The sequence below is a fragment of the Dreissena polymorpha genome, chromosome 9 (genome assembly GCF_020536995.1).
Source record: "Dreissena polymorpha isolate Duluth1 chromosome 9, UMN_Dpol_1.0, whole genome shotgun sequence".
Taxonomy (NCBI): Eukaryota; Metazoa; Mollusca; class Bivalvia; order Myida; family Dreissenidae; genus Dreissena; species Dreissena polymorpha.
This window is the reverse complement of record NC_068363.1, coordinates 37,899,246-37,913,301: the sequence shown is the minus strand read 5'-3', so window position 1 is coordinate 37,913,301 and position 14,056 is coordinate 37,899,246. Positions and strand designations below refer to the sequence as shown.

The window sequence follows — 14,056 nt, the reverse complement described above, 5'->3', positions numbered from 1 at the left end:
GTAATTTTTTTTGAGCTTCGCGTGTTTTACTTCATTATTTTGGTCCCAAGTCTAAATGAAACTCCTGACAAAGTAGATTAAAAAACTATTTTTTTAAACAATTCGTATAACCTTTGCGGAACAAATAGTGTGTTCCCAATATGCACTGCTTAAAATCACACAGATAAGATGATAAATGGCACCTTTGGATACAATATGTTTTGTACAGCTACCCAACTGTTAGAGCTAATGGCATGGAATTGTGTGAACATTTTGGATTTTTTAGCCTATGGTATATATGTTCAGTCGACTTAAACAAGTATGTGGGCATTACAAATTATATATAGAGAATAATAGGTTGGTGACGGGGATGGAGAATGGTTATCTGGCAAGTCGGAGGAATTTATCAGGCTCACCCGATAAGATCCTCCGACGAGCCAGCATTCTCCATCCCCGTCACCAACCTATTATTCTATTTATCCTGTCACATTTTCAGCATTCATTAAAATGTTTCTAAAATATCTAGTTTTCGAGTATTTTGTGTTTAAATATTAAATATGGGAAAACCCACGCGCGAGCAAAAACATTGTGACGTCACGTCATGCAAAGCGCTTAGGCTAGCTTCCATCTTGTTAAACAACACAGAAATCGAGTTAATCGTTATTAACTCAATACACAAATGCGAAATTATGCTCTTTAAATAATAATGTTTAAACAAACAGTACTTTACATGTATTTGGTATTTTTTAATAGAAAAAGTATAGTTTATTAATAGACAATAGTTAAGGCATGCGCATGCGCGGAGAGCAACTGACGGATATTCGAGGTCACGTGGTCAACTAACCTAATATCTATTGGGATATTTTGTTTCCTGGTTATCGGGTTGGTTTAAAGGCATGTGACAGGATAAAAAGAAGTACAACTCTGGGGATTAAAAGGTATACAAAGAAGTACAACTGTGGGCATTAAAAGGTATACATGTGACCAAAGCTGGGAAAATCAGTCTTGTGTTCAAAAAGTCACATTTTGACTTTTTGGCAATTTTGGATTCTCTGAACATTGTATTTCACAAAAATGATATAGATTTTTTATTCATCACATTCAAAACTAATTTTATGACCTTCCAAAGTTACCAACCCTACATTTTACCGTCACTAAAAGTTATCATTTAATACAAAAAAACAACGAAAATTTTCAAACAACAAGCACATTGTTTTATTAAAACAATAATCTTTCCTTTAGTCAAATACATAATTATAGTGCAATAAACTGACAACAGCATTATGGACATTTAAAATGTACCATTTGTGTTGCTATGGTAACCAATCTACATGTTAATAATCACCAGAGCACACAATCACGCCTTTTATAAATCTATGAATTGTATTTTCAATCAAGTGTTTGTTTAAAGGCAAACATAACATTAATTTCACTGTTTTGTAACTAGTTAAACGATAACAATCAATAATGTGTGTGTTCCATGAACAATTTCCTTTTTTTATTCAGTTACATGTGTATTTAAGTATAATGTAACCTCAAACACAACAAAATGGAAAAGCACAGCATTGAAAAGTGTTGGTTGAAAGTACACTCGGATACTAAACGTTTCAGTAAATGAAATAATCATTATTTATCATTATTTCTGATAGAGAAAAATAGACAAAAAAAACACAATTACTTAAACATAAAAATTGTTTGTTTTTGTTACTATGGAAACAATGTAGCAAACAAACAAAAATATAGGATTTTCATTGTAAAACATAAATAAATACAATATTCACACTGATTTTTTCCCAGTTTTTCTGATAGGCAGTCTGTGTCCATAAGGTGAAAACAATTGCATGGTTAGATCTACATGGAAAAAATGATTTTTTTTTGTAAATATGAGATATAAAAAACTTGAAAACAAGCTTGTGCAATTAGAACAACAAAAGTTTGCATTGAACATTTCAAAACCTGTATCAACTGACACATTTAGCAATCGTATACATGTTTTAGCTTTCCTAGGAATAGAGGATTTTTTGCATTGTTTGTGGGAAAATATATCACACAATACCTTGGCCAAAATAAACACTGATACATGATGTATGTAATTGTTGTGGGACCATCAGAGAAGATCAGATGCGCATCTTAAATTATGCACCTTCTTTTTTGGGGGGCACAGTCTGTTTTTTGTTGCTCACCAGTAGCGCGTTTCGGACATGTCAAGTTTTTGGTTCATCTATGAGACAGAATTCACGAATGTTTTCAAAAAAATACCACTGATCGTCCAGATCAAGCCCTTTCGCAAACATTTCTTATGGCAGGTTGTCACAGCTCACATTAACATTCACTTTCGAGACCTTCCTGAGAGTGATTCTGACTACTGGTGAGTCACTAAATTCCCTGCATTCCACAACACCGGGATGCTCTGCTGACACATGGAAATTGATGAAATTTGGTGACATTCTTTATGTGGTGAAACAATGTCGTAAAGTAATCCTTCCTGTCTTAGATAACAACAGGATTGGAAGAGTCCCCCACAAGCTGGGGGATGTTGTAGCCCGTCCTTGACGATAACCCCACAGACGCAGCGACATCAGACAACATTTCTGCATTGAAGTTTCTGTATCAAGATTACCATTTAATTAAGAAACAATTGCAAAACATAGTTTTCCTATTATCAAATTATTATTTTGTTGTTGTTGTAATAGAAAACTACAAAGTTTGAATGATGATTTTGCATGGGATTTTGTTTGCCATATCAAGAATTTCATACCAATAAAACAGCTGAAACTATTAAAATGAATATTGATTTTCCTGTTACAAGACTGACATAAAGTACCTACACACTATTTTTAATTGATATATGTTTTATTAATTTTATATTTTATTACATGGCGGAACTATACAACTGGATAGACCTATGGAAATGCAAACAAGGTTTATCAAGAAGGATCATGCAGGTCACATACACCATACTGTGATAAGGAATTTACCTCCACTTTGACTTCCAGATGCAAAAGTGCCAATCTGGTGTAAACTTTGTATGTCTTATCAACATAAAGCTTAGTGTGATGATTCTATGTAAACCTGAAATGTTAAAACATAATTATTAAAAAAGGTCAGGCTACAATTTAGAATATGTATTTTGTAGTAATTGACTGACTCAAGAATGTTGACTCATTTCAATATATTATTTTAAGAGAATTTTCCTTTTGGGATAGATACCAGAGTAATTTTTTTTAAACATATTTACTACATATCAACATGCTTTACCGTTTTGCAATTGCATTACTGCAAACAAATATTTTTAACAACAGGTTTAGCTAAATTAATTTCTCAACATTAAAAAAGCTATCAGAAACACAATAACTAAGGGCTTGCTATTACCTATAAGAACTCTCCACAGAAGGTACCAGATGACTATGTTGTTTTTATTTTGGCCACAACAGTTGTCACACTGAAAGTGAGAATGCTGTTCGCCAAGACCGTAACTTCCTAACCTGTAGAATATCAAATTATTGGTTATTTATCTACATAACACTTTTTTTATAATAATAATTATTAATTAAATTTGTGCTTAAACATTTAAAAAAAGTAAACCTTAAATTTGTTTTGTTTATCAGCTTGTGCCACATGAAGTTCAGACTGTTCAATAAACGCAGTATCTGATGTTTTTTTTGACAGCTTCTACATCAATATCAATATCAGATTCATCATGGTTTGACTCAAGGTCACTTTCATCACAGGAGTTTGAAATTCTATCAATATAGCTAATCTAATGGCTAAATAAAAAAAATTATACCCCTATATAGTATAAAGACTAGTCTTATAGTGAAATTTTTTTTTTCAGAAAAGTTAATTTTTTGTTATAATATGATTATTTATCATTCAAAATGATGTTTTCAATAATTAATAGCATAGCCACACGCTAACCACCTGTGATATATATATATAGAAGTACAACTGAGGGAATAAAAAGTATATATAGAAGTACAACTGTGGGGATTAAAAAGTAAATGTAGAACCGACTCTTTTGCAATTGAACTATACAAAATAGTGCTAAAGTATAACCGGTATACATTTTGATATGGTAGTACACCGGTTAAAAAAATCGAAAAAAGTTCATTATTTACATTTTTATAGTGGCTGTTTTTTTTTTTTTAAATATGTTTATCTTTTGAATTTTGAGTCCATTTAATATACAGATGCTCTTTACATGCAAATGCGCAGTATGATTCGATTTTTACGTTTTTTTTCAAATGGGTACCGGACATTGCTCAGATTCGTAGATATGATTCCCGTGAGAAAATACATCTCAACATAAACCTTTCATGTGTTTGTAAACACGTAACCTTTAATAACATGCATTTAAAGGGGCCTTTTCACGTTTTGGTAAATTGACAAAATTAAAAAAAAATGTTTCAGATTCGCAAATTTCGTTGTAGTTATGATATTTGTAAGGAAACAGTTATACTGAACATTTACCATACTCTAAAATATCCATTAAATGCATCTTTTGACGATTTTTAAACCTGCAAATTATAAAGCGTTGCAACGCGAAACGATTGAATAATTCGGAGAGTTATGTTGTTGTCGTTATATTTTGTGATACTACGAGGAGTGTTTATATAAATTATAAAATACTTCACTGACTGTATGAGAACGGATGGCCGAGTGGTCTAAGCGATAGACTTTTACTCCAGGGGTCAGTGGTTCGAGCTCCGTTGAGGGTTACTTATTTTCTGTCTTTAATGTTATTCTTGTGTTTTTGTACTGGAGCGTTTTAGATCCTATGTTTATATTTATCAATATAAAGCATTTAATGACAAACTTCAATACATGCCAACATCTGTGAAAAGGCCCCTTTAAGCTCCATTTTTACACCACATTGATCAGGTGAAACATTTCCCACGAAACAGCTCCTGGCACTTAATGTTTGTTAAGGGCGTATTTACTTTTATAAATATAATAATGTTTCGCTTTTCGTTGTTTATTTCACTGAGTTTGTCCATTCGTCAAGATTTTAAGATAAAGCATTTAGCCAGGTCACGCTTTTCTTTCTTGCTCAAAGTTAATTTACAAAAAATGCGAGGAAAACCCTGAGACCGCATATACATTTTTATTTACAATCACCCTTACCGCAGTATGAGTTGGTCAACAATGAGTTGTTATTTTTTATATAATAAATGAAGTTACGCGTTATCGATGTTAGAAAATTTCTTAATACATATGGCATAAAACATTTTGATAGGTATGAACCATTACGGTCAAAAAGTCTGGATACGCACATTGTAAATGTGGCTGATTTCAAAATCACAACTGCAGACCCTTAAGCTCAGATGGTTTTCAGTGAGTTCTCAACTCTCCGTCCTAGAAGAATCATGCAGAGGGTCGGTGCAATGCTTTTTCTGCTGTTTGCGGTTTCGGCTCTGGGTGCCATCCGTGGTGCTTGCATCGAGCCCCGATACAGATCACGTACACGTACGATGAACAGCTCCTGGAGAAGATGATCCGTATGGAAGCAGAAATGGACAAGTGGGAGGCGAGGATGAATGAACAACTCGGAAAGCTGACGAGCCTACGGGATAACATTGATCACGTGATGAGGACCGAGGATTCCCGTCTGGAACTTATACAGGAGGTGTTTGTGGGATGTCATAACAACCTGACTGCACTGCAATCGCGAGCTGATGACCAAGTACAGCAGCTTATAGAGAAGATTAACAATGGCGAGTTTATTTTAAGTTATCAAATGAAATATTGTTTACATTTTATTGAAATATTATATACGCATAATATACATTGGCATATTTCGCTAGTGGGTTTTTTCAAATAACATTTACTTATTTTGTTATTTTAAATCAAACCGCGTGTTGTGTTAGAATAAAAATTTCCCACATCGGTTTACGCATCCACTTTGTTTTTGTCGCATTGATCGTTCAATGAAGTTGAGTAGTTTAATTTGACACCTCGACTAACGGCTGAATAAAAAAAGTTTTACTTATTTGTATATTTTTGAAATTGCAGATACCCACAAAACAACGAATATTTTGCTCAAAGCGAGACGAGTCAAGAACAAAACACCTGCTAACGCAGACGTCATCGTGTTCGAGGACGTTTTGTACAACCACGGTTCTGGGTACGACAGTTTCAGTGGCGTCTTCACTGCTCCTGTTGGAGGAACTTACTTGTTTACAGCTCGGCTGTTGTCCGAGAGCGGCGGATCAGTTTTCTTTGAGATTAACGTTAATGGAAACATGAATTTCAACGGGGCGCTTTATGATCACAGTGGTTATAGCTACGCCTCTGCTGACTCCGTGGTCGGTTTGCTGCCTGGGGAACGAGTGTGTGTTAAATCGCTGTATTCGAACAATAAAGAAGATGGTTCTGGGTTGCTCAGTCGGAGTCTAAAGTAAAAAATCAATGAATGTACCGGGGTACCTCTGCACGTGTAAGTTCAAGTGCAGTGTTTTATACACCTTGCACATGAACATCTTATGTCTGACGACCATTTGTGTTCAGTCTGTGTTATGAACAGAACAGAACAGTACGTTTTTCGTTTTTACAGGTTACAAAACAGTGACATTTTGTAATAGATTTGTTATGTTTTGGCGTGACATGTAATACATTTCGTGAGTGTTATTTGTGCATCGTGTAAAAGGTTTATGTTTAAAGGTTCGTGGTTAAGTGGTATGAGTGCTAATAAATGCTTGTAAACAATTCGTGACCCCACGTTATTCCCCATGCGGCCACATATAATCACCATTTAAAGCTAGTGAATAAATCTAGTGCATTGGGCCAGGATATTGTATGAAAATATATACAAATCCACGTCCCTCTGTGTGATTTGTTTCGTGCGTCTATAATATCATTAATTACTAAGAATTAAGTCTACAAATAAAAGACATCGGTGATGTATAAGCGTGTTATCGACCTTTCAGTTATACTCGACCTTTTTAATATTAGCAGTTAAATAACGTACGGATCGTTCTAGGTTAACTATAGAGACATTTTATTTGGAATCATACAATTTGAAACACGCCATGACAAGTTCAATTTGTTCTTATTCCCCTGCCAATAAATAACGATTTGGAATTCTGAACGAGAAGGAATTTAACAAAAACATTGTTAACGTAGGTAAATAGATATGTATCAGAGCAAAACATTGTTTATTTGCTTTTGACATTGATACACGAACGTTTTCCATGACAACGTGATCAGATATTATTTATACATGTATACATGTATAATTGTTTTTATGCATTTCCGATGTTACGCTCAAAGTACAGCTCTCTTTATATACCGGTAAACAATTTTATCATTGAACAAACCCTCTTATTAATTTCATAATAAACGATGAATTCTAAAATAAAACAAGCTAGTTAAAATTGTTCAAACGTTCAATGTTTTTCTCATAGTCAGCATCATGGTCAATTGTTTCTAAATTGATCGTGTTTTCCTGCTTGTGGCATGCTTTTTATCAGCTACAAGACAAATACAAAACTTAACAATATTAACTTAAATAATTTATTCAACATGTTTGCTTTTTGCGAATTCTATATGCACTACTCTGCCATAGTGTTTGTACATCTGATATTTTTATGCCGTAGGTGCTTTTTACTTTAAGACAGACAGACGTAGACTCTTTATAATAATTGTATTGTTTATAATCAACTATTTGTTCATCATAATATATCAACATAACTCATGAACATAACAAGGGCAAAACTGCTAATACTTCTATTGAAAAGTTGATAGATATTGAAAGGCTTCGTTGTTCAGTATTATGCATGTTATCAGTTTCGCTAATCAGAATCACACATTTAATCTCAGCTCTTGACTGAAAAGCTTCTTAAACACAAAACATAAGAAAAATTAATAAAATATACCGATACATAAGTAAATTATACATGTTAATATAAGCAAAAATAGATTGTCGTGGGGAAGTTTTCAGGTTGATTTCGACGCTTCAAAATAACATGACAAAAAGCAAACACGTTTAGTTTCATTGAATTATTTTAATGTAGTGCAAACAACGTAAAATAAAACGATAACTCTTACAAAAACTGAAACGTGGAACATATTAACATACTAAGTTTCATGAAATTGATCAAACAAAAAATAACTCTTTGTTAACATTATATAAAATGCCCCCCTCCCCCCCAAAAAAATGTCCACGTTAAACAGAACAGAAAAGATCTTTATTTGAAAGTAATGGTCGTTAGCCCAAAACACATCATCCAAACACAGTATCAAACAAACAGAGGTGTGTCCTAATATCGTGTGCAGTACACTGTTTGAGTTTGTAAACGGAACTGTTTTTCATTCAAAGATTGGCATCAAGCTCACAAACTCGGCATTCGCGCATTGAATCAGAGGTACTGGGTACGCGGAAGGAAGGCGAGTTTGTGAATTGCATTCATTCTGTTGGCAAGCCAGCAACACGCACTGGTGATGCTGATGAGTTCAAAGAGTCAAGGGCATGCAATCCCAGGGGTGTTGTGATACCATGATTTCCAGAGATAAACGAGATCTGCTCATTTGACAGCGACGTCAGTGGTCACTCGTTGTTAGGGAAGAAATGCTTTGCTCTCAGACTCGGTTCCATCCTTGAGCGTTGAGAGAAGGTGGTTGGCAGAACACATGCTGATTATGGTTGTGGACACCCCGAAGGGAAAAATACTTTGCCGCCGCTTTGAAAATATCGCCTGGATGAGTTTTTGACAAGAAGGTGCGGCTCTCGGAACGTCGATGAAGACCAACCCAAACGCCATAAAGGCAGTGATTAAAACACGATTGTTACGAACGTTGCTGAGACGAGCGATGGTGGAGTGTAGTTAGAAAGAATTGAGGATAATGCCACGATCGCAGTAAATATCAGAGAGGAGTACTGGATCACGGCGAAAACATCTGCTCATCCGAACTGCAGGTTCTGTACCCCTGCTGTTTTGTGCCCCATCATCGATGAGCGGTGGAAGATTCCTGAAAGAGTCCAATAGAGGGCATTATCTTTGGTGGGCGTCGCACGGAATACGTGTCCGTTTTGTAAGAGGCTTTCGACTTGAACAACGATGTATTTGTTGATGCTGCTCTGAAATATGAAGCCACTGCTGCAGAAGAGCGCCCAGTCAATGTTGTTGTGCATGACCCATGCAGGCTAATCAGGTACGACACTTTCCGCTTATATGATATTGTTCGTTTCATGATATTGTTCGTTTCAAGAAAGTCTCTTCTAAGCAAAAAACAAGTTTAGGCGGAAAGTGTTGTCCCTGATTTGCCTGTGCGGACTGCACAGGCTAATATAGGACGACACTTTACGCACTTGCATTAAACCCTCTTTTCACAGAGCACGGTCCAAATGGATTGTCGTTGCCATATTGTTTCGCCATGCGGCATTCATTGATATGTAACATATTTTTGCATTTATTTCAACACTGTGTTTATTAATGTCAGATAAATAAAATTTGAACAACACCCTTAATAAAATGTCAACGTGTTTTATTCGCTTATTTACGTTTCGTATTTTACATTTGTTTCTATTCTGTCAGAGGACCAACAAACTACTGTAACATATAGAGTACAATTTATTCTCTGAATTCGTACTACGTGTATAAAAGTATTATGTCTCTGTCAATTTCACATTATTATTTATAATAATATTTATTTATTTATTATTTATTTACCCAATATTCATAAATCTAAATACAATGACGTGTTGTCAACACAAACAATCTAAAGCTAGTTATAATTACGGTAAATTAAACTTTAAATAAACAAAATGTTGAAATTAAAATACTCTGAGCTTTATGATGAAGAATAATTAAAGTAAAACAAATAAACTGTAGAAAATTAAGTAAAATTTATTTTCTGAAAATAATTATTTTCTAAAATTCTATTTTCATACTACTTGTGATATAAATGTTATGAAGAAAGGGACTACATAGTACGTGTGAAATTGATTTAAAGATATTTATTGACATTAATTTTGTCAAAACTTTATGATGGTCGGACGTTAAATTACTTGTCAAATGTATACGTACAGGCTCTGAAAATTGGCTCGTATTAAAATAAGCCATACATTGTACAAATAACAGTATTTCCTAATGGGACGTATTCTTTTCTTTTATTTAGAACATGACTTGGTGTGAACAATTGACCAAAGTAGTATACTACAAATGGAAAAATGTGAAAATTACACGTTTGCATGTAGAGTTGTGAAAACCTTAAACGTACCGACGATTACATGTGGAGATTTATTTAATGGGATTTTGTCTTTTTCCCCAGAGCTTGAATACCGGTACTTTAGAAAATGGAAGCAAACTTTGTATTACTAGACAGAGACATGTTTATTAGGTAATATAGGCCACTGGCCCAAAATACAGCATGTACATGAAAATATGTCAAACAAAGTGATACATAGTCATACATTTAAGAACATTAAAGCATGTTGTTATACACTTAATTTATGTAAAACATTTAATATACTAATGCTTAAAAAGAAAAAGTTTCTCAAATGATAACTCTATACACATAATTAAAAAGTAAGAAAGAGCATTACAACAATCTATTTCAAGTATGTATGCTCAATATTTATTCTCTTCTTACAAGCGAGTTATGCAAAAACCTAGCGATATTTATAATGTTGTGTTCATCTTTTAAGCATAATATAGTATAAAACTTTTGATGAGATTGAGTACTTAACCAGTCATATTTGAAGAATGTCTGCCTAAATGTTTCGTATTCATTACATTCTAAAAAGAAATGATATTCATCCTCAACAACGTTTTATTATTTTTTACACATAATGGACAAATCTTAAATGTCTATCTATTGATAAATGATGACCTTTCTCAATCATGAGATCATGCGCTGAGCAACGAAAACTTGACAAAGTTTTCCTTAAAACAAAAGACAAATTAATATTTAGATATGGTTCACAGTACAGATCGGTCTAACTCTTTAAACATTTAAACACTGTTTAGGATATCTATGATTTTCCATACGGGTGATGTTCAACCAGAACTTGATGCAATTTGGGATATATGTTATACATAAAGGAAGTCTACCACATTATCCTAAAGCTAAGATATCAGGTGTGTTTTGTGGTAAATAACAATATTGTTTACAAAATTTTATTTATACTTTTTCAATTTTATCTACATATGAATAGCTCCATATTTCGGACCCGTAACAAAGTATAGGTCTAATCATGGCATCAAACACTTTAAAAACATCTACAGAACTTAAACGATCAAATTTACTTTGATATCGAAATATACAAGCAAATGATTTTATACTTTGCAATGCTAACATATCTTGAGTTTTCGACCAAAGAAGTTTTGGCGTAACATAAACACCCAGATATTTATAAGATGAGACGATATCAATATTTTTTCCACAACATGTCCATTTTCAGTTTGTTTAACAACACCACCATTTCTAAATACGATAATTTTTGTTTTATCAAGATTAATTTTCATATCAACAGATTTACAGAATTGTTCAATGGAATTAATTTGCCTTTGCAGACGTATGATGGTATCAGAGAAACTGGAAACATCGTCAGCAAACATTAAAGAAATTAACTCATTTATATCTTCAGAAACATAAGTATATACCATGATCACATTTTGAGTGCATATATGTAACTAAGTCATTACTCTTTTATTAGTATCATTAGTTTGGCATCGCAATATAACATAATTTAAACTAAAATGACGATTTAATTTATTTAAGAAATACACGAATTGTGTTTTGTTGTTTTCATATTTACATTTTAAATGCGTAACTACCATTATCCTCAAATTTTCATTTTTTAGTGACAATACAGTATTGTTGATTTCTACATTATTCTGCGTTAATTTGTTAGAAAAAAACTGCTACTGTATGGACGTCCAAATTATTTTTCTTAAGATAACAAAACATGTATCTTTATGAAATCATGAAAAGCACACATTTGAGTTATGATGTTCAGTCTCGTCTCTGTTATTCATCTGTATTCGTACGATGGCATGTTCTTCCTTACGTTCCTCTTGCCAGTATTTTATTATATGTTGTTCTATTTCCCGCTCATGGATCTCTTTCTTGACTATTCCGCTCTCGTTCGTCATCGCAAGTTCCAGAACACGTGGTAGCGCTCCGATGATGACGACAAACACCACGTGCATGACCTCGGAGATCTCCGACGTGGGACCGGGAGCGAACGAATATGTGATGTTAAAGGTCATCCCAACAAACGCTACGATGACTGTGATATGAAATACTAATGCAAGAATTTCTCTATGGACCGGGCGAAAATGTTTTACAATGCTCCAGAACAGCTTCTTGGGGATTCCGTGGGTGTGACCAACAGTCCTAGTTTTTGATGGAGATGAAGCACGTGTTATAGCGCTGATAACATTGTGCGGCGTGTCGAGAACAGTGTCGTTGATTCGTATGGACCTTATTCCTGTAACTCGAAGGTTAGAAATCACAAGCTGGCCTTCTTGAACGGATACATGATTCAGATTGCGTTCTAGCATCACGGATTGCTCTACCGCCGTAGAAAACAGGGCGAGGTACCCGTCTCCAAAATCCCGCACAAGATGAACCAGATAATAGACAAAAACTACCGCAAAGAAGAGATACCCGAATGAGACCGATGGGTTAACAATAACGGCAACGAGACAGAACATTATAACCTGACAAATAAATGAAAAACTTTGAACACAAATTAGTAGGGCGCAATATACAAAGCATATGCACATTGCGAAAACAATAACAATAGCCACACAAGCTGTAATTCCACGACGAAAGAAGTAATTGTCAAAGCTTATTTTATTCAGAAACGATAAAGATGCACCCTTTACCATGATGACAACAAAACTGAACAGCGGTACTGCATAGTATACAATACATATCAATATTTCAACTAGGCAAAAACAAGCCAGAACAGGAAACACTAATATTCTAAAGAGTATGTTTAGAAATGTGCGGTTAACAAAAATATCAAATCGTTGGTTCTGTATTTCCCAAACCCTTGACCAAAATCCACAGACAAAAAGCATGCTAAAGCTGGCTTTAAAGAGGCATGCCCCTTTTTCGTAGCCAGGTGCTGCACTTGTCCTAAAAAGGGCCAGCGTGAGTATGTCATCGGTTCCAAGAAACAGCGGGGAAAATTTGCAAGTGGTCGGCAAACCAATCTCGGTAACAGCCTTCAAACTTCTTGGAACCACGAGAAAAGCAATGCCCAAAGCAAAGTATATGCCAAATACTGCAAACGGCCCGCCTAACAATGGTACAAACACCTTGGCACGATCCTTTGGGTGGGCAAGTACTGATAAAAAGCCCATGGGCGCACCATGCATAGCCAGGTCAGCAACAGTAATTGTATGCTCCTTTACCCCGATGCCTTTCTGGTACATACGGATTTGAAAAGCAATCACACTGGTTCCAAGAATCATAAGCAGCAACCGTCGCACTCTGGAAAATGCGTAGGGGTATTTTCGCTTTATCCCTGTGAAGAGAAATCCCAATACGTAAGATACAGTCAGTGGGGATCGACCGTCAAGAAACATCCAATCGGAGTTCTCGTTATCAGCACTGAGGTCAGACAGTTCGGCTTGGTCACCGTCTGCATTCTCCGACAAAGGTTCGTCTTCAGAAACCCAGGCACTCAAACGGAACAATAAAATTGGAAAGTACATCGCGAATACCACTCCTAAAATGTAGGGTCCGATTACCGACTGGTTCCATTTTTTCATTTGATTTTCAGAACAATCTTGCACGTATGAGCTGTTGGTAAAGAAGTATATCGATGTGCAGCATTTGTAGTTGATGAAAGTCACCGGAAAACCTGTGTACAACGCTAAATAGTAGACAACCGAGTCTCTCATTCCGGGCGCTTCTGCCAGGTAGCAAAAGTAATTCACGGGGAACTTTGTGTAGCTTTGCTTGGACGAATTGTGGATCACTTCAACAAGAGCCTTAGATATCAGCACAGTGGCGGTTTGTGTCCCGAGTGTTATTTTACATTCTCCTTGTTGCGTACCGTTTAAGCTAACATAAGGTACACTGGCGGTTCGGTAAGACAAAAGGCCAAATGACAAGACAC

At 35.0% G+C, this 14,056-nt stretch overlaps 1 protein-coding gene and 1 long non-coding RNA gene across 2 annotated transcripts; one reads left to right on the top strand and one right to left on the bottom strand.

Annotated features, from left to right (window-relative positions):
- Nucleotides 1-1,142: 1,142 nt before the first annotated feature.
- Nucleotides 1,143-3,464, bottom strand: LOC127845211 (uncharacterized). Its single transcript, XR_008033111.1, has 3 exons — nt 3,352-3,464; nt 2,958-3,051; nt 1,143-2,584 (listed from the first exon to the last, which is right to left on the bottom strand). It is a non-coding gene; the product is annotated as an uncharacterized LOC127845211 (long non-coding RNA).
- A 2,006-nt stretch (nt 3,465-5,470) lies between these two features.
- On the top strand, nt 5,471-6,380 carry LOC127845970 (uncharacterized). The gene is made up of 2 exons (XM_052377149.1): nt 5,471-5,693; nt 5,992-6,380. Exons 1-2 carry the CDS (start codon nt 5,471-5,473, stop codon nt 6,378-6,380), a joined length of 612 nt encoding a protein of 203 aa, XP_052233109.1.
- Nucleotides 6,381-14,056: the final 7,676 nt, after the last annotated feature.